At 43.5% G+C, this 21,847-nt stretch overlaps 1 protein-coding gene across 4 annotated transcripts; it reads right to left on the bottom strand.

Moving 5' to 3' along the window:
• Nucleotides 1–7,725: 7,725 nt before the first annotated feature.
• On the bottom strand, nt 7,726–20,729 carry sf3b2 (splicing factor 3b, subunit 2). Of its 4 annotated transcripts, none has more exons than XM_033610385.2 (22): nt 20,551–20,729; nt 20,015–20,061; nt 19,691–19,741; nt 17,903–18,133; nt 17,558–17,608; nt 17,229–17,325; nt 16,957–17,054; nt 15,793–15,901; nt 15,565–15,668; nt 15,071–15,307; nt 14,860–14,982; nt 14,690–14,770; nt 14,227–14,454; nt 13,961–14,110; nt 13,748–13,837; nt 12,849–12,956; nt 12,565–12,672; nt 12,067–12,209; nt 11,520–11,621; nt 9,404–9,503; nt 9,073–9,264; nt 7,726–8,135 (listed from the first exon to the last, which is right to left on the bottom strand). In XM_033610385.2, exons 1-22 carry the CDS (start codon nt 20,678–20,680, stop codon nt 8,064–8,066), a joined length of 2,652 nt encoding a protein of 883 aa, XP_033466276.1. In that variant the 5' UTR covers nt 20,681–20,729; the 3' UTR covers nt 7,726–8,063. The 4 variants fall into 4 exon arrangements, with proteins under 4 accessions (XP_033466276.1, XP_033466275.1, XP_078020989.1 ...); XM_033610384.2 differs by having other exon boundaries at nt 15,565–15,671; XM_078164863.1 differs by lacking the exon at nt 17,558–17,608.
• Between the last annotated feature and the right edge of the window lie 1,118 nt (nt 20,730–21,847).

Genomic DNA, 21,847 nt, shown 5'->3' on the forward strand with positions numbered 1-21,847 from the left:
CTGTAAACATTGTTTACAGCATATACAAAGCACAGTATACCCTCTGTACTAATGTAACTATGGTCATGTAAATAAAGCTAATTTGAACTCAAAAGTCGCCCTGTGAACTTTGACCTAATTGATAAGCCAGCGCATAGCACTTTCACCTCTGAATATATTCTCAGATGTGATTGCAGCATAAAATATCGTGGACACTGTGATATGTTCTTAGATATGCTACTATTACCAAACTATAATGTACTCGCTATTAACAAGTATCTAATACAGTATAGCTGAATTCCTGCAGGTGCTGGAGCTGCACTGAAGGTGTGGTCAGATATAAACAAATACATACTTCAATCATTTAGGCCTGTGAGTTGTATATCTCCTGGTTATCAGTATAAAAGCAAATCAAATAAATGATTAACACCATGAACTCACAGTAGATTGTCACCTTTTCCTCCTTACAATGGCATTGATTGGAACCATAGATAAACCAAGGACAATATTGCCCCATCATTACACTCTGTGTGAGTATTGTATTTGTATAATGCAGTATGACTTCCAAACTGGAAAACAATAGGCCTTCTGTTGTTTTACTGAGGCTCAGTGGGGGTAGATTTGTGAATTGCTCTACGTCAGGCCCATATGGCTCACCATTTGGAGTCTCAGGTGCTGCTGAAATTATTCCCATTAGTCATACACACATGCAAGCTCACACACACACTTACACACCTTCTTTCAGCCGTTGTGACCAAGCAAATACGCAAAGGTGCAAAACCGGTTACAGTGAGAATTCAGCTTGCTTTCCTTTCATACTATGAACCTGCTGATGTGTTCCTTGTAGTGTCACATAGACACATAGAGGGAAAACCCATCTTTCAGTGCTGAGTGCTTGCTTTTACAGGCCTGATTATGCGGTAAAAATGTACTATGCTGTGTTTTCAAGCTGTAATTTGTCAGAAAACACACGAGTGCTTGTATTTTTCTATTTCAGTTCACCTCGTAATCAGCAGCTGGAGGCACTTCACCCTTTCCCCCCCTCTGAAACAAATACAGTGCTGCTGCTCTCCTCCCCCAGGACTTGGCTGCTGGTCAGTGCAGCGTGAAACAGGTGCAGTGTTTGCACCCTCAGGTGACAAAGGCAGGGCTGTGATTACAATCTCTGCATCTGAATATGAATCAGAGGGTGACCTAATCACTCCGCCGACGTCACAGCGCAGCTGGCTGCCATCCGCTTGACGTTTCTCTATTGGCAGATTATCACAGCTGTGAGCATGGGGTTTACAAAATACATTATGTGCTTGAAATACAGCATGTTATTTAAAATCAGCTAAAGTCTGAAACATGAGGGGTTGTTGGAAATAACAGAATTCTATAAATGATCCAAAACTGACTGGAAAATAAATAACACTGTGCTGCTTGACTTGTTTTGGTCCAACCAAAAGTACCTGACATGTACACTCTTGGAAGTAGCATGAGGTAAGCACTGAATATTTGAAGCTTTGACAGCACTGAAGCCTCATCTATATTTATTTCTTTTATCGTAGTACACTTTGTAGTGGGGTTATGTAGTTGTATAGTTATTATCTTCATGGTGGATTAACTTGCCAGAAGGAGGAATAGGGCAAACTTGAGTGGTGGGCTCCCATAACCGTCCATTCTTCCATGTACCATACAGTCATTTGCTAACATATAGACCGAATCACCTTGACATCATGCTAACAACAATCATAACCAGGTAGACAAATGGCAATTGAATTTCAGTTGCGGAGACATGTAAAAGCTGTCAACTTGCGTTTAATTATGTGTAGCTAACCACAGTCGTCCGACCTATCTGACGTTTCTGCTGTGCTTACTTTATGTACTGCACTGCCTTGCTAGTGTCTTTGATAAACCAAATCTACCAGCACAGAAGCTAAGTAATGTACTGCTGTGGAGGGAGGCCGCAGAAAGACATATATGAGCTGCCTAAAAAGACTTCAGGGTGTTCAGGCCCACGAAAAGTAAGGCACCAAATTTCGTACATATCCCACGTAACGATGAGCCAGTAATTCCTGCATAACCCACGTGACCAGTGTGAGCAAAGAACAAAGTGGTACTGAGGGGTCCAGTTAGGAGGTAGGTTGGAGAGTTGGATCAACACATTCTCACTCCGACCTCGTCACATATTGGCGTTTGGTCATGGACCTTCCAAGTCCAGATACAATGACCTGGGTGTGTTGGTTGTTGACGTTCTGGGATGCCGTGTCAAGTTCTGCCTGTTACATGCGTTGTCTTCTTTGAAAATACACTTCAGTTTTCACAGGAAATTTACTGTTTACATACAGTCTCTTTCAAAATAAACACACTACGTCAGTATAACAACACAAATTGACGTTTTGTCCTTGAACAACTAATGCACATGGTTGGGTTCGGGCAACAGAAATATGTGGTTCGGTTTAGGAAAAAACAGCAGGGTTTGGCTTTAGAATCTTACAGGACGCGAACACCTGGTTGAAGGTCGGTGTTTGTTGGACCTATCCAGCACCACTCCCACCCGCCCTACTCAGACTAACCTAACTTTCGTTCTCGTCTCACCGTGTGTCCCTAATGCTGGCGAGCGCTGTTAAAATATAACAGCGACTGGACGGCTTTTTTCACCAGTGTCTGATGCTGCAATTCACTGCCCAAGCACCGGATTTTGGCGACTTCGGAGTGAGACCGGGTTTGGCGGATAGGTCATTAAACACAAGACTTTTCCCCGGAGACCTGTGTTGAGAACCATGAGAACTTTGAGTCATTTTAAGGGATGTCCTAACCTTGTTTTTTTTTCCTAAACCTAACCACAGTAACTTTACTTGCTTAGCCTTATGTTAATTACATAACTTTACGTGAAGGACATAATATCATTCGTGAGCCACTAATTTGTAGGATATCAGACAAACTGTTGTATGAGGATACACTGAAAGATCCACCTAACAAAATCTATATCAGTTTAAGTGAATGCCATACTTATAATATTTTCTTTTGCTTTACCTCACAGACTAACCAACTGAAGAAGTGGTATACCAGCAACTCCTGTGTTCTGCAACGTAAAATCTGTTTTTGTCAGTGGAGTCAGGTGACTTTGAGAGAATGGCTTTAGTTGCCTGTCAAAAAGGGCTGTTTCACGGCAGTGAAAATATTCCATACATTGTTTACACTTCAACTGATATTTAATTATTCTCAGGTGGCTATAAACTAACCAACTGAGGTAGTGTTTGCTCATCCTATTTTAATTTCGTCTTTGTGCAACCCTGTCTCACAAAATCCGATGCTTGAGCAGTAATTTGTGGTGTCAGACACCAATGAAAAAAGCTGTCTTTTAATGTTGGCGTGATACACGGCCGGTCGCCGCTAGAGTTTAACGACGCTTGGCAGCATCAGGGGGAAACGTGGCGGGACAAGAACGAAAGTTAGGGCGGTGAAAGTTCTAAGTAGGATGGGTTGGAGGGGTGGCAGATGGGTCCAACGATCACCGCATAATCACCTACCTTCACCTCAGAGAGCGGTATTCGCATCCTATAAGATTCTTAAGCCAATCCCTGTTCTTTTTTCTTGAACCTAACCACGTGCTGTTGTTGTTGGAGGACAAAAAAAGTCAATTCGTGTTGTACCGACATAGTGCGTTTATTTTGAAAGAGACTGCATGTAAATGATAAATTTCCTGTGAAAATGTAAGTGTATTTTTAAAAACGACAATGCATGTAACAGGCAGAACTTGACAAAGCGTCCCAGAACGTCAAAAACCAACACTCCCAGGGCAACTTTGATGTCGTATCTGGACGTGGAAAGTCCATGACCAAATGTTGATATATGACGAGGTCGGAGTGAGAATGATGATTTTGATTTTTCTTTTCAACTGTCCACCATGTCTGGCAGTCCAGCAATGTCTTTGGAGTGCAGTGCTAATAGGTGGAACACTCTTTTAAAGGCAGCATTACTTTAATAATTGTTTACACATGTAATAAATCAGTGTAGGTGATAAACGGACTTGTTAGGTCAATGTAATCACAGCAGCACTCCCTGTTTGCACTTACCAGCAGGTGTGTTTTTAGTGGTGTGCAGCCAGTGTATTAGAACTGTTTAAGGCCCTGTGGATCGCAGGAAACATCTTGGAGAAGACAGCAAAACGTCTTCCAGATTCTAGTCAAGGATGACCATGTATGGACCATAGAGTAAAGTTGGGTTTAAAACAAAAGCTGATGTCACTGCCAGCTCTCAGATTAAAAGTGTGACAATCAGAGAAATCGGCTAGTTCACTGATGAGCTAGAATTAAAACCATGCAGCCTCTCTGCCTGGCTGCCGATCTGCATCTCTCGCTCTGGATAATCAGCCGAATGACTTAAACGCAGTGCAAACCCCCTGCTCTTTTTAACATGCTTTTCTCACCACCGGCCTCTGCCATTGATAAAGAGATTAAAATCAAGCAGATTAAAACACAGTCACGGGATAATCCTGGGTGCTCCAAATCTGCCAGGTCATCAAGTGACACTGCGTCGGGCTCCAAAGCCAATGTCAAAATCAATTAAGTTTAAACTGGCTCTTATGTAACACAAATATACTTCTCACATGGAGCGACACTATGGTGAGTTTCGGTTTATAAAGTACTTAAAATAGAATAGTTCGGGATTATTTGATAATATGCCTGGGTTTTACCAGCTCCCCAGTGAACTATACTGATGTGCAGAGGATTTCTTCTTCCTCATACCGAGTGAGATACTCTTTTCCCGAATGTGCCATTTCATCAAGGTCCTCTTGAACCGCTCTTAGTCTGGCCCTTCCCCTGGAGCCACTTTGCCTTGGGAGACCCTACCAGGGGCTATTATCCCCAAACCACACAGCTACAAGGATCATGGGGATACACAAACCCCTCCACCACGTTAAGGTGGCGATTCTAGAGCGACTTCTGTCAGAGGTGTTTCAGGAAAGTCAAACTGGTAGGAGGCCCCGGGGTGGACCCAGAACACACTGGAGGGGTTACATATCTCGTCTAGTCTGGGAACGCCACGGGGTCCCACAGGAGGAGCTGGAAAGCGCTGCTGGGAAGAGGGGTGACTGGAATGCTTTGCTTGGTCTGCTGCCCCACAACCCGGCTTCAGGTAAGCGGTTGAAAATGGATCATTGGATGGATTAATGGACAGATAGATAGATAGATAGATAGATAAAAATGCCCATTGTAACTTCCTAGAGTATCACAGTAGTGATACCCTCGATGAATGGATGGATGGATGGATGGATGGATGGATGGGTAGGTAAATGGCTCTGTTGGCAAAATCATTTCAGCCAGTGTCCCTAACTGAACCATTGAGAGCGCTGGCAAACAGCCACAACAGTGAGGACATGCATTTATGCCAAGAGACGATGTTAAGTACTCCAGAACGGGGCTCAGTCTGTGGGGACTTGGCCTGGGGATGGAAGGGTGGCCGAGCAAAGTCCCGATCAGAGTGCTGTCTGGTAGCTGTAGAGGTGCCAGTTCACCTCCTGGGCACTCAAGGGCTGAGCTGTCCTTGAGCAAGGCAACGAACCCCCAACTGCTTGGAGCACTGACTATGTGGCATCTTTCCATTAATGCGTGTCTATAATAATAATAACAATACACCAGAAATTATTCACATGATGAGTTTTAATGAGTGATTTGAACTGGGAAAGGTCGGTGCAGTCTCCAGTGTGTTTGGGAAGAGAGTTCCAGGCCCTGTCACCCTAGGTTTGGTGCTTGGTCCTGAGTGGTGGAGTCAGGAGGCTGGCATCAGGGGAGTGGAGGCTGCGGGAGGGAGTGTGGCGGTGGAGCAGGTCAGTGAGGTAGGAGGGGGCCAGGTTATGGAGGGCTTTGAATTGGATCGCTGTGGGACAGGGAGCCAGTGGAGGCTCTGGAGGACAGGGGTAGATGGATGGATGGATGGATTAGGACGTTGGATGATGTACCATAAAGAATGCTGTTACAGTGGTCAGTTCTGGATGTGATGAAGGCATGGGTGAGAGTGGGTTGGGTTTGTGTTGTGGGCCTGTGTATGGAATGTAACTGGAACTGAGGGCTTCTTTTTCTTCTTCTCCTGTTGTCATTATAAAAATACCTGCAACAATCACTATCCATCGTCCAAACAGCAGAGGCAGCTCTACAATATTGGCAGTGTGTTGTATTTTAAGACAGTACAGTTGTACAGTACAGACAGTATTGTTGTATTTTAAGACAGCACAAGTCTTTGATTTCGCACAGGCTGTTGCTCCCAGTGTGTGTGTGTGTGTGTGTACCAGTGACCGAGTCAACACGCGGATGCTGCAGCTATTTAGGTCACTGTGCTTCCCAGACGGTCAGGTGACTGTCACGTTCAGGGTCCTCCGCTGCCCTCCAGCGGCAGAAAGGTGAACTGCAGCTTGTTGTATTGCAGTACTACACACAAGGGGGATTTCATGTTGGTGGGAATTAATGAGTCATTACTTGAAAGGCATTTACCCTACAGTCCCTCGTGCATGTTGGACTCCCCATGACATCATGGTTTGAGTGTTAGTGACGTCAGCGTCACCTTAGCAACCAAGTAGTTAAGACATGAGATAAAATAGCTCTTATATCTGTTTATGACAATTAAAAATGACTTGTTCTGACCTTAATACAATATGTAGTATATTTACATTTTGGGCTGGGTAGTAATAGATTACGTGTAATCAGGATTTTGAAATCAGATTACAAGAAGCCTAAACTAAGAATAATTAGACCAGATTATATTTGAAAATTGGTTTAATTAGATTTTAGTTTCATTGTAAAGGATTTCTTGATGACATTATTTTAACATCTTACAAATATGGCTTTTTAAAAATTATGCAACATTTTCAAGGGCAATTAGATTTGATCAACTTACCAGACTTTTTATCTATCTTAACGCTTGCCTCAACCCACTTAGCCATTATTGTGTTAATATTTTCTGAAAAACAAAACAAGTCATTGATACAACTTTTTTGCATCAGAGAGGGAATTTGGTTGGAAATATTATGTTTGATTTTGTCTCCCAGTCCTTTGAGGAGATTTAAAAATATCAAGATATATATCGCGTATCAAGATACTGCCTAAAAATATCGTGATATAATTTTTAGGACGAGTCGCCCAGCCCTTGTGCTGAGTGTGTAAATGCATTTTATTTTCATTGAAAATGTTTTAAGATGTTTAAAGAGGAAAAAAAAAAAAAAAGAATATTTGTGGAACTCAAATTTTTGTGACTGCGTTGTCTAGTCCAGTTTAATCTGGATTTTAGCACTGTGTGTTTGCTTGTTGACCTTTTAACAAACAGGTCTCAGAGGGTCCGGGATTAACTCGTTTTTCTTCTGCTGGATCCCCTCAGGTCAGTGTTCTTTCTCCTCTTTTATGTTGTTTGTACACAAATGAGTGTCAGAATAATCACGCATCAAGATTTGTCCTTTAGTATGTGGACGACTGTTATTGTAAGTCTTCTCTGACGCACAATCACAAGTACTGTGTCTAATTATACACTGTCAACTCTTCCAAGTTCCCAAAACAATTCTAGAGAACAAACTTTGTTACTGTACCAGTAACTAAGGTGCAGAGTGAGAGCTGTTTTTCCTCCTTTCAGCCCATTGTCACGTTGCCAGTGACTGGACCAGCTGACTCAGACTTGGCACCTACCTTGCATTTTACCAGCAGCACATGACTGTCTAATGTACGTGATCACTTACAGTACTTCCCCACAAAGTGATACAACACAATCTAATGAAATGGAAACTGGGCTGTGACCTCTTGTCGTCACTTCATTTATTTACAAAAAACAGAAAAAAAACCATGGTTACAATGAAAAAATTACCAAGACGTAAAATGTCAAACAGAGGAAACATGTCACTGTTTTAATGTGACAGTGATTACGTCACAGGAGCATCATCTATTTTTTGTTTAAAAAAAAAGGAACAAAACCGTGTTTCGGCTTTCTGCTCTAATGGGTGATTGATGTTGCAGTCTGCGTCCTCCGGGGTTCAAATCTGAGTACAGCTCTTCCTCTTTCATTTCCTGTTGTGGCTCATTCTTCTGCAGCGCCTTGTCTCTGTTGGTGTTTCTGCTCTAGAACTTGAACTCTTTGTATTTCTTGGCACCGCCTCTCGTGTCCTGTGGCTGGGCCTTCCTCTTTTTTTGCTGTGCGGTGATGAGCGAAGCAGGAAGGAAGAAGGAAAGAAAGGAGGGTATTAATATTCAAATATCACCACAAAGGGAAAACTGAAATGGCAGTAAACCACACTGCAGTAACAGCCCCACACTTTCCTTTAGTCTATCGATAACACCTGTAGAGTCACGCTTTGGCGGTAGTGATGGCCAAATGAGGCCTCAAGAACCACGGTCTTTATTTTCTGAAGCCATAAGATGGCGCTGTGTGTTCAACAAAGGTTTGAAAGCACGCTTCATTGCAAGTCCTTCAGCCTTTATCTTTAAACCAAGAGCACCATCTGGTGGGGTCAGAAAATAAAGAAATCGGTTCATGAGGCTTCATTTGGCCATCACTAGTGATCAGTTTATCATGTGGGGTTAAACTGTGACCAGCTCTTCCATTTTTAATGAAGCAGCCAGTGTTGTTTTTTTTCCTTCGCTGTAACTGCTGTAAGATTCCCCCAAATTCACTAGCGCTCTGACAGTGCGGCCACGACTATCGAAGCTTTGATCTATAGAAGATTTTTACTGAATGCATCGTAACTTAAATCTCAACTCCATGGGATCCTCAAAGCTTGTGACGCCTGCAAGTATCTGACCATATATGAAGACACAATACCAAATTTGACAGAGCAGTGTTCAATTATATAAAACTGTAGTTTCTTTCCTATAAAGTAGCAGTTTCGGACATACAAGGTTTCCACCTGACATTGATGACATGTTGCTCTTCTCTTATATATGTCTATATTTATGACAGTTTCTGCTGCAGTTGCCTGGAAACAACTGCTCTGTTTGAAATACCAATCAGACTTGAGAACAGCAAACGTAAACACTTCCATGAACTGGGTATAAACTGAATTACTAGACTGTTATTTATCAGTTAAGTAAATTTGTCTGCATGAAGAAGAAATATGACTCGTCGCTGTACCTTCTGTTTGGCAGCGTGCTCAGCCACCATGTCGCTGAAGTCCTCTTTCTCCACCTGGGCCTGCTGTTCTCTGACGTGCTCCTCGTACTTCTGCGTCATGGCCATGGGGTCCAGCTCCAACTCCTCCGGAGCCAGGGCCACCTCTACGCCCTGCGACTCCTGCCCTCCGCCTGCCTTACGCCCGACCATGGCCTGAAGATGGCAGAGAGGGAAAGAGACAAAGGAAGAGATTTAAGGGTTAGCTACACACAGAACATTCTAGAATTTGACATCACTTGAGATATTTACGCTGCTACGCAAACATCATATCAAGCTCATGCAGTCGTCTTACCCCTGACACGTCATAGATGTGTGTCGAGGCCATCATGGCAGCTCCTATGGGGCCAGTTCGTCTCTCTGGGAGCACCGTGAACAGCTGAGGCGTCTCGTTCCTATGAGCACAACAGACAGGTCAAACCAAGAAAATAGATGAGCTGATCACCTGGATGATAAATGTTTGGGTGTTTTTAATGTTTAAAGGTATACTAGGCAGGATTGTTGATTATTATTTGTAAACAGTAGGGATGCGCGTGATTAGTGTTTTATTCATGTACAAGGCCGCTTAACTGTCACGCAGCCGCCCGCCACTAGTGGGTGCTACAGAGACGTCAGAAAATGCCTCTCATTTCAAATTTAATTATAAATTAGATGTTGTTTTATAAACTTTAAAGTGAATTGCTATCAGATAATCTCCAAAGTTCAATGTGCCCCACATTTCAGAGGCAATTTATTTATTTCAGATGTTATTTTAGTGGTTAACTTTTGACTGAGTTGCCGTCACGTTCACATCACACCGCACGGCGCAAAGTGTCTCGTACTTCAGCCGCATTTAAAATCCGACATGGTTGTTGAAGATTGTGATTAAAGGCTTCAAAGGGCTCTTAATGCACACAATATTTATTTGGGACAATGCTTCAAATGCTTAACAATAAACTGTGATATATTTTGACTGTTTTCTGAGTGTTTTCCCTTTTTTAGACTAGTCCACAAGCCTTAATTAAAATTTTCGTTTAGTCGCCAGGAACATCTCTAGTAAACACGCTCGCCAGTGAAAATGAAAGCAAAAGCCAACCCTTGATTCATTTTTTTGGCATTTTGCCTAGTGATATTTGTTTTTTTCCTGCACTCAGTCTCTTGGATGCCTGCTGCTTATGGTCTGGAACCTGGTCACTACCTTTTTATAAAGCCCCAACCTCACCTGAGCGCTCTGGGGGCGCACGCCCACACACTGACAGAGGGCCATAAGTGATGACTGAGAAAGATTACCTGCGCTGTTCTTTTAGGAGAATCCTGCATGGTTTATCTTTAAGTATAGCCAGGTGGAACTAACTGCAACACTATTTATTTATGAAATTATTCTATGTATTTTTGTATTTTCCTTTTCACAGTGTAACAAAAGGTCCAAAGTGGGTCACAGGTCCATTCTGAATGGACCGCAAATGACTCATGAACATGTCAAGTTTGTGAAAAACACACCTTATTTCAGAGTAAGGTGAATTTTCAGCACAGAGCTTTTATTTTGAAGTGCCGTTTCCTACTGTAGAGTGAGGGACTAACAGACAGCTACTTGACTAGAGACAGCAAACTAGCTCAATGACATGGCCAAACGCAAATATGACGTTGAATATATTAAACTGTGTGGATCTCGAACTAATGACTGAGGAGAAATCTGGACCCTGTGGCTGGACCAGTTGGGAACCACTGACATAAGAGGTGCTTTCCAGTTTTATAACTGCTTGTGACTTGTTTCCTTTTGGGAAGGTGTTTGGTAAACTATCTTCTTCTGTTTTACACTGAACAAAGTCTCCAGCTGGGGGGTTGTGTCTGTTTCTGACTCTGCTGTCCTTGTGCCGAGGTCGCACTGAACCATGATTTCTGTGTACTGTCACACCCCTACTCATTTTCTATCCAATTTGTAAAGATTTTAAAACAGGACATTATCTCTAAATACTTGTTAGTTGCAGACTAATGTGGCTGTTTGTCACTTCCAGCTTTTACATCAGCAGTTATCTGATGAAGACAAAGACTCACACCATACGAAAACCTTGGAACAATAATAATAATTTGTAATAAGACAGAGATTTTCTGATGAACAGAGCAAATTGCATTTGAGCTATTACCACTTATGAAGATTGACAGCGGGTGTAAAGACTTTTTTCCACAATGGGCGATAAAAAGTCGTTATTTTTTTAGATGAATTGAAGGTTTATGTTAATGCTGCATAACTTGTTTTTATTTTTCATGCTCTGTGCTCTTTCAATAAACCCATTAAGTGGGAATGAAATGTCAGATGCTTCCTCTGCGTCTCGCCTGCGGTGCACCCAAACAGCAGGAGCTCTGCTGCGGGAGAAAATGGGAAATTAAAACAGCGCCACTGCGGTGACAAGACAATACAGAGCGACACTCACCCGTCCATGGCCTCCTCGATTTTCTTCTTCCTCAGCTCAATCAGCTCTGGCGTCTCCATGCCGGCGGGTACTGATGAGAAGCCTCCGGGGGTGATCAGCCCACTGAGACACACAGAATGAGATACTTGATGAGTTCTGTCCATCGCGTGTCAATTTCTGTGTGTACATCCTGGTGTGCTTGTATGAGTGTTAAACACCTGGAGCTGTGAGAGTGATCTGACACATATAGGCACATGGCCTCGGTCATCTGTGCATACACCCCCCCTCCCCCGAGAGCAAGCAAATGACACAGATGAGCAAAGACATGCACACACGGAGAGATGAGACCTGGTGCTTTAATCTGAAAGGTCAGGGGCCAGTTGATTTAATAACTACATGGTAAATGATGGTAATGTCATCAGTCTGTGTGTGCACTGATAAGGCTGTAATGAATAACTGACATTTAACTGGCAGCTCAATGCAAAGAACAAAATAAGATGAGGAAGCTCTTAGTTTGGAATGAGACTCCTCAAGATTTATATTTCATAGCGTCTTGATTGAAGTGTACCTGTCTGCTGGTGTGAAGAAACCGGTTTCGTCTGGTTTCTCCTCGTCGCTCTCCTCCTCTTCCTCCTCCTCCGATGACTCCTCATCTGACGGTTCCAGTTCTCCCCACGGTGCGTGGTCCACCTCCTCCTCCTCTGCTTTGGCCTGATCACATATGCGACAAATTATTACACACATATCCAGCCATAGGTCAGGAAGTGACAATCTGAGTGGATATAAACCTCATTAAAAAAGCAAACACTTGTCTACCAAATATAATGTACTAGTAGACTGGAAACATTGGTTAATAACATTCTGGTTAATTTAAAGTTTTCAGTTTTGTTATTCATTTGTTTTGTAGCTGAAACTTAAAAGAAGACACAGCCACACGATTGTGATGATGTAGCGTACACTTTTCCAAACCTCTCCAGGACACATCTTTGTTATTCTATGATATTTACAGTTTCTTCAAAGAACATATGTGTGTGTGTGTGTTTGTAAGAGGCTGTGTAGTCCTGACCTGGAAGTCTGCAGCGTTGGTCCCAAACACATCACCGTACAGAGGTTTGCCCATTTCATCTACTGGCGGCTTCCCCCAGCCTCCGGCGTGATAACCAAACGTGCAGTTCTGACAGGCGTAGAGACAAGAGCAAAAATCTAATTAAACACTCTGACACAATAACAGATATAACAACTGAATTAGGTTTACACACTGGAGCCACTGGGATAAACTTTTTAAATGTAATAACAAAGTATAAAGTGAATTATTATTAGACAGGTAAAAACTAGGAGTAGTTGTCTCACCTCTGGGATGGGGGAGTTGAGTCCGGGGATCTTGAGATTGGGGTAGGAGGGAGGCGGGCCGTACCTCTGCATGGCTATCAACCAGGGAGGAGGCACCTTGTGAGCGTTCTGGAGAAGAAGAGACACATAAGCAACATAAGTTCACTGACCAGCACTACCTGAGGCTGGAGCCTATCCCAGCTGACACTGGGTGAGAGGCAGGGTACACCCTGGACAGGTCAGCAGACTATCACAGGGCTGACACATAGAGACAGACAACCATTCACACTCACATTCACACCTACGGACAATTTAGAGTTATCAATTAACCTGCATGTCTTTGGACTGTGGGAGGAAACCAGAGCACCTGGAGAAAACCCACGCTGACACAGGGAGAACATGCAAACCCAAGATGCAAGCAGCAAGCCTGTTGCCCAACACATTTTAAACTGGTCCTGCACTAGTGCCGTAAAACAGTAGAGATGCTCTTTGAAACACTGGGCTGATTCTCTGTGGGTTTATAGAGCTAAAAATATGTTCAGCATTCATGACAACTGTTATTTTACTGCAACTGAAGTTTTAAAAAACAAAGACAAACTGCCCGGGTGTATTTTTGATAACTCAGCTGTCGTGTTCCTCTGCTCGTTACGGAGACTCTGAACAAACATTTTGTCTTGTCGTGTCTCGTCTTACAGGAGGAGATTCATTTTCACAGCCTGTGCGTTCATGCATTGAACAGCAGGACCAAGGAGAGCGACACAACGGGATAACAGGGAAAGTGACACAACAGCAGGGAACGAAAGAAATGGCATTTTTCTGCTCTTTGCGAACTCAACTTTTTGTTTTCCTGTGGTACTTGTACTTTTATTGTTTGTTTTCTCAGTAATGTCACATGGAATAATAATGTTAGTGGATCTTACAGGTCCGACTGGCATGCCCAGAGCAATCCGCAGCTCATCAGACAGATCACCCGGCTTCTTCTCTTTCAGACGAGTTTCAAACTCTTTACCCTGCAGAGACACAAAGGCACAGAACAGGTCACTTGCTGGGCCTTTTTAAAGCAGCACAGAGCGCTGACGATTCATTCCCAGCAAGAGTGATTGACAGAGCAATAATTCTCAAGGATCTAGTACCTCGTAGTAAAGGTCTCCGTGGATGGTGAGTTTGGGCTTGATCTGCCACTTGAAGAAGGCGTCGTGGAGCTTCTGGTAGTCGATGTCGATCTTCCCCATCTTGGGACGAACCTTCTCCCTCATTTTGGTTTTCATTGTTTTGGCGTCCTCCTGTAAACAGAGAATTAAAAGCTTAAAAAGTAAGAAGCTGTATCTTGATCTTCTTAGAAATAAAAAAGTTGAAAGGCGCAGCTTGAAAATGAGAGAGTATCAGTCTGGTCTCCCACCTTCTCCTGCAGGGCCTCCCTCATCTCCTGGATGCCCGTTTTCTTGATGAACTCCGGCAGCTCAAACGGAGGCTTCTCTATTCCTCTCTTGCCCTGCAGGTACTTTCGTTTGAAGCACCAGTGGCGGGGCACCGGCACTGTGTTCCTGGTGGCCTTTAGGTGGACCAGCAGCTTGGGCTCCTGGGCCGTCACGTCGTGCATCTCTACGACATCTGGACGAGCCACCAGCTGGAGCAAAGAGACAGGAAGAGAGATGAGATGAAGGGTCATTGAGAGTACTGGAACTCTTTTAAGCCTCTGATAAAGATCCAGACATCCAATTACCAAAATCCTTCCTGGGTAAGAAATGAATAACCAGGATCTAAGAAGTGACGTGACGTGACTGGAAACAGTAAAAAGCAGTCGGCTGGAGATGTTTTAATGTCTGGCCATCCAGCTGACGCTTATGGAAAACTCTGTTTACCTGTTTGAGTTCAGCGACAGTCAGCCTGTTCATCCTCCTCAGCTTCTTCTTTGACAGCTTAGGTACGTCTGGTCTGATTTCCTGCACAGGAATTCAAATATTTTACATGTAAACCAACAAAGATTTTGTCCTTTCTGTTCGACTGTTTTAATAAAGGGAAGAAATCAAACCTCATCGCTGTCATCGCTGTCTTTCTTCTCATCCTCAAAGCCCTTTTTCCGCAGCACGGCCGCCTCCTGCTTCTCTGCCTTCTCGGGCTCCTTCTCCTTCTCTTTCTTCACGTCGTCCGTCAGCTACAACAGCCAAACAAAGCAAAACACCATGATGCACCTGAAAGCAACATATATGCATTAAAGAAAGTCAACAGTGCTCTGCAGTCACCTTGAACGCCTCAAAGATCCTCTTGAAGAAGATGTAGTTGGGGTCGTAGATCTCCGGCTCCTCTGTGATGTACTCGATCTCCACCTCGGGCTCCTTCTCCTTCTCTTTATCCTTTTCTTTCTCTTTGTCGCTGCCCTCCTTCTTCTTCTGCTGCTCCTGCTGCTCCGCCTGCTCCTTCTTCTCCAGGGCTCGCTTCTTCTTGCTCTTCTTCTTGCGGTTTCTGCGCCTGCGGTTTTTCTACAAGAGAGGGTCGATTCATGAATTCTAAAATGACGATCTTTCGCGATGACGTGCAAATGTGAAAACACAAACTGTGGCAGTGGTGTGAAAATGTGCAGTGAGTGTGACTCAAATATCCAAGATGATTTTATGCTTAATTAAGTGAGCTGGCCTCTAATTACCATAATACAATGAGTGCTATAGTAGCAACAGCTGAAATATCACAAACACAGCCGCCTAGTGTTTCTGGAAAGATGGTGTGAGAGAAGACTTACATCTTTCTTAGATATCTGACTGTCATCGTCTTCTGTCTCAGACATGACTGGTCCAGAGGAGTTGTTCATGTCCATCTCTGCCCCCTCGTCGTCATCTTCTTCCTCTTCTTATGACAGACAGAGAACATACACAGAATTCAGATCATAAATCTGAATGGTACCACATCCAAACTGCACCCCGGTGTCTAACGTAGCTCCAGTAAAACACTGAGCAACAGCTGTACTGACCTGCGGGGTCGGTGAGCTGCTCCTGTCTGATCTCCTTCAGCTGGAGGATCTTCTCCAGAGCTTGAGGGATCTTGGGCCCACTGACGCTTACCTCCTCGCTCTGCCACATCTGGAACAGAAGCCAAAAAAACCCCAAACAAAACCCTTGAGAGTACGAATCTACGAATTTGAGTTGAAATAAACCCTCAATTCTCCCACTTAGGTGTAAAAACATGCTGGCTCTACACACTCTAAAATGACCGTTCAATTAGAGTCCGGTGTGTTTGGGGCTGTTTCTGGCTCAACTAAAAGGATCTTACTCTCTAACAAAAAGGTCTATCTCTGTGGGGATCCTTTCCAAAACACTGTCAGACATTGAGCCTGTCAGTGGCAAAGACAAGCACTGTTAGTGGACAAAACTGACGGTGTGAACATGTCCTTAACGGCTACTTGGCAGCCTGTTTTGCTGCTGCCAGCTGCAGTGCTCTCATTTAATACTGGACCAGTTTAAAAAAAAAAATCTTGCCCCCATTTGTTGCTTGGACACAAACACATGGGAAAACGGGGTCATGGTTGAAAAATACCAAACTTGGCCTTTAATACATTTTGCACATGTAAAACTAAGCATCAGTTGTCAGGGTTTTCCACACATTCACTTATTTGTAGCAGCCCGCCACTATTAAAACATCAGCCGCCCCATTTTGATTTCCGTCCTGTTATTTATGGCTCCACATTCTCACGGTGCAGAGCGTACTCTGGTCTCTGACAGAGCAGCAGCAGAACACCTTGTGCAGTGAAAGTGAAACTTAATTAATTACACTGGGTCTTAAAGTTTGCTTCGACTTATAGACAGCTGCTCCTCTTATCTATCGACCTAATCTGATTAGCGCTGACGGGACTGACTGATCAATTATCCTCCCTGCTACTCAAAACTCCTCAAACTGCTGTAGATTCTTACACTGTGGGAATCACTGGTAGTGTTATCTTTCTTAATAAATACATACTGTGTTCACTCCGGCGTGAACGGGGCTGCTGTAAAAATGTACAAGTTTTAAATACGGAGTAAACAAGAAGGAGGAGCCTCGACTGCAATCTTTGGAAGAACCACAACTGAACTGAAGTCAGGTGCACAGGTTGCATTTGCCTCCCACCTTATGACACCTAAAGAAAAACACATGTGCTTACCTCTCTGTTATCTTCTCCTGGAGGAGGCGGCACTCTCTGTTTCTGGGTCGGCATCATACTGACACCAGGAGGCAGTGGCCCACGAGGATCTAAAGTTGCTAGAAGACGATTTAATGAAACTTTATTTACAATGTGATCATTTACACCACACGCTTGATCATAAAAAGTCAGCCTTAAAGTCTCACTGGAGACCTGGAGCCCTGTCTCAGAGTCCAGATGAAAGCACTGTTATGTGCATTCATCTATTTCTATTTACTACATCATCAACATACCTCTCACTGCGGTGACAGGGGGACCGGCTCTCGGCCCCGGACCCTGCTGCATCTTAACCATCTCGTGCTGACGTTCCTGTTCCAGCAGCACTGCAGCCTGATACACAAGAAGGGAGGAGATGGGACTTTAACTCATGGTTAAAGAAAAGGAGTAAAATTGAATCGGGGGTAAAAAAAAACGGAGAAAAGATGCGCCCTAACTGTTAGGAGGTAATTATTTTTAAACTGTCATAAAAGTGGAAATGTTGGAGTGTTTGCAACATTTTCTTTAATTTCTAAATCTGAAGTGAAGCTCTCTCTGACGAGGTGGACTATCTCTATCGTCTCACCCTTCTCTGCTGCTCCAGGAGATCCTGTTCATCCATGACATGGGAATCACCCTGTGATACACAGAATCAATGAATGACCGAGCAACAGTCAAACAAAAATTCTCCCTGCTCCATAGTGACTGAAACTCTTACCTGCAGCTGTTAGACACAAGCGTGGCAGTTCAATTCTACTATTCAAAGCAGATATTTTGGGTTGTGTTCTACAGCTTATATTTTAATGTGTTTTAAGGACCCGTTTTTTCTTAATTCTACAATTCCACAGACTGACTGCATCTCAGCATTATGTTTGCGTTTGAAAGGGAAAGCTGAAAGCAACACGTGGATTACATGGTCGGTAAAGGTCACCTGCTGCTTGGCTCTCTCCTCCTGCTGCAACACCATGGCTGCTCTGTGCTGGGCCATCTTCAGCTGATCATCCTGTGATAAGCCGGGTGGGGGCAAACTTGGGGGCTCCATGCCCATGTGGATGCCGGGTGGAGGGGGCCCTCCTGGCATCATGGTCATAGCCTGGAGCATACCCATACCAGGGGGCATGGGTGGCATGGGCATCGGGGGCATGGGGGGGATACCTGGCATCTGGAGAGGAGGAAACACAAGAGACTGTGAGGAGAATGAGCGGCATGACAGTGTAAAATTAACTCACACTGAGGCTGTATTCTAGATATTCTTTTAATTACAGCTGCACTACTGTTCCCAAAACTAACTGATGCTCACAGTAAAATGTAAGAGAAGATAACTTTAGATCCAGACGTTGACGAGGTTTTAGCAGGAACCGAATTATCTGCAGAGGCCTCTTCCTCTCCAAAACAAAAAGACCAGGCAATTTAAATTGGTAAAAAACACTCAGCCTTTTCGCTACAGTTTTCGGCTTGTCACGGAGGAGCTTCCAACAACGGTGGCTGATATGAAAACACAAGTTGCTCTGGCGAAAGCCAGTGTTTGATTTGTCAGTTCTGGGCTACTGTAGAAACATGGTAGTGCAACACGGCGGACTCAAGGACCAGCTCCTTACGTTGATAGAAACTGCTCTTAGGTAACGAAAAACACATAAGCCCTTTTTAGATTGGAATTGTGCAAATTTGCAGTAAAGCCCAATCAGTCTTTTTTCACCATTGGCAGTGTAAAAACAAAATGGGGGAGTGCAGCAAAATGCAGCCTGCCTACTTTTGTTTATACAGAATGCGCCTTTTTCAGGGCAATGGGGGGCGTGAGCAAGTAACAAAACGTGTAGCTCAGCGTGTGACGTAAACAGTGATGTGGGAGGGAAGCTGCAGCTGGTCAGTCCTTCAGCGATTCGCTCATAAGTCGACCCGTTCTTCACCGTCCCTGTCAACTGACGGTTAATGGCCTCTTTGTTTGTGAGGGCAAGGAGGGCGCGAATTTCTTTGTCTCCCCAGTTGCTCATCTTTACAGTGTCTGTCAGGTTTGCGTTTCCCTCTTGCTACTAGCTGCTCGCTAATTCCTGCTATCAGCTGTTTCCTGTTTATCCACCACCAGTGGGTCGCATATGCAGCGTCATCAACAGCTCCTCCCACAAGTCTTCAACAGCCCCTCCTGTTGCAGAAGGCCGCCTCGGTCTGTTTAAACTGAAAGGGTTCCGCCAATATATCTACCCTACGAGGCGGAAAATTGGGCACCTCGGATCAACTCGCCAATCCAGCTCTGTGTGTCTAAACGCTCACAGCTTACTTTCAGGTGATTATACACCAAAGAAAACACACTTATTATATCAAGTTCCTTTTCTGGCAATATATCCCCTTTAATCCGACACACTGGACCTTGGATTACATGTTAAAAATAGGATGATATGCAAATATCATCAAACATACAACACTAGTTTGCAATACACACTAATGTGATGATAGTATGAGATTTCCTTGGTACGATAACTGTCTCAATAAATATCACAGTTTCAAGGTATTACAGAATTTATATTATTTGCAGTCAGAATGACCCTTATAGAATGAAAATGAAAGGGTTATTACTGGTTAAACAAACATTTTGTGACTATAATTGCAACTTAAAACCATTTAGTTAATGGCAGTAAAATGTAAAAAAGAAAAAACAGAAGAGCAACACATTCACAATGTTCCACACGTGTTCTGCTGTTTCCATCACACATGAACCACTTACCTGGGAGCTCATTGGTTTGTCGTCATTGGGTTTGCTGAGGAGGATCCCAGTCTGCAGAGAGAAACACGCACAAATGAGTGAACACTTTGAGCTAAAGACTTTATGACCAACATGGCACTACTTTATCCTGATTCAATCATGGGTAGCTGCATGGCCAAAAAGACTGCAACAGCCTGGCATATAGTTGTATGGTAGATCTGTAGGAGTGTTGCTCATGCTTACTATGTGCTTTTACTAGCAACATGTCAACGCTTACAGGTACAACACTCATGACACTCAACATCAACACATAGGAATCGCTATTACATGGTTAACTAGATTTACCTGAATCATGTAGCCCTTCAGTCTGTCAATCAGCTCCTCTCTGGGACCTGCAGAATGACAGAAAACTTAATTCAAAGAAGACAAGCACGCTCCACTGCTAACTACAATCTTCATATTAGACAGCACTAACACTTCTGTGAACGCAAGCTGAGTTTTCCACTCTAGTTACATCCTCTCCAAAACTAAACTGACTAATTCAATAGAGAAGTTAGCCAACTTTAACTCTGGCAAGTGCCAACATGACCCTTTATGAAAGTTAGCCTGCAAGCTAACAGCTAAACCAACAGGCTACTTATAAATATGAACAGATAACTGCTGTTAATGTTGCCTTCAACACATTTTGTTGGTAAATGCAATAACAGAATACTGAATGGACATTTCAAATAGTGTAAACACACCGCAGGCCTAGCTTTAGCTAGCTCATTGCAACGGCGGTGTTGCGTTTTGCTAGCTAGCGTTAGCAACTAGCTAGCTACTGTTAGCTAAACACAGCCCGTCTTCCAGCTCGCTATCCGTCTATCCCGGTCTTTTCTTACCCATATTGGGCGCTCCCAGCTCCGCCAGCTTGCTCTGAAGCTCCGGGTGGCTCCATGTGTTCAATGCAGCGATAGCACTGCCTAAATCGGACGGGAGGGACTCGGTGCCCGGTGGTCCGTCGGATGCCATGTTCAGGTTCTCTCAATGGGACAACGGCGGCTGCGGAGAGCACGAGCGGCGCAGGACCGGGACTTCCGCAAAGCATGACGGGAAACCGCGCTGCCTGCTGGGACGTGAAGTCCGACAGCAGGAACGTCGCATTTACTAATTATAGCCTCGAGATGTCAGTGTTGACACCTTGAATCTTGCTTTACATCCCCGTATTCATTCCTAACGGGTCAGTATAAAGGTATAAAACACCATATTTCTATGAAACATTCTGTTTTACACATTTATTAAAATTTTTAAGTAATATATGGATTTGTCTTGTTAAAATTCTTCAAAGTTATTCATAAATTTTAAAACAATGCTGCACAAAAATCTCAAGACAAAACTTTATTTTGTCCTTTGGCTCCTGTTTTAGCATAGTTTAGATATCCTATATAAAATATAGGCTATTAGCGGTAGAAAAAAAATAAAATAATGAGGCATTATCTGCAAAATATACTTTAAGTTTCAAAAGTAGGTAGATGCAGCAAAATGGTGCCTGTCAGTGTTATGTTATCACATGGATGGATTACTGGACGGGCTTACTGGGCACAAGTCCAGGGGCCCAAAGTGTCCCTGAACCTTCACTTGGAAAATGTCAAATTACTGTAACATGTCATGACCACTAAGAGACTCAAAATGACCACAAGGAGACACAAAACAACCACAAAAGGACACAAAACAACCACAAGGAGACACAAATGACTACAAAAAGACACAAAATAACCACAAAAGGACACAAAAACCACCACAAGGAGACACAAATGACCACAAGGAGACACAAGTGACAACAACGAGACATAAAACAACCACAAGGAGACACAAAACAACCAAGAAGTCTACGTGTCATGCTCCAGTGAAGAAGAGGTGGTCAGATACTTTGCATATCTTTGCCCAGGGGCCCACTGTCTCATAATCCGCCCATGTGTTATTAGCCTTTATATCATTAGAGTGTTATCATTATTAGTGCATTAATAAATGTCCATGCAACCTTTTGACATTGCATCTGGTCGAGACTGGCTAACTATTTATTTCACCTTCTGTTGGGAAGCCTAACAATGAATAACATTTCACTAGGTGGAGATGCTGATGCTGAATAATATGAATTTCTCAACTGTAGCATTTGGATAAACGTTGTGGAGCTGAAAT

This window comes from Epinephelus lanceolatus, chromosome 22 (genome assembly GCF_041903045.1).
Source record: "Epinephelus lanceolatus isolate andai-2023 chromosome 22, ASM4190304v1, whole genome shotgun sequence".
Taxonomy (NCBI): Eukaryota; Metazoa; Chordata; class Actinopteri; order Perciformes; family Serranidae; genus Epinephelus; species Epinephelus lanceolatus.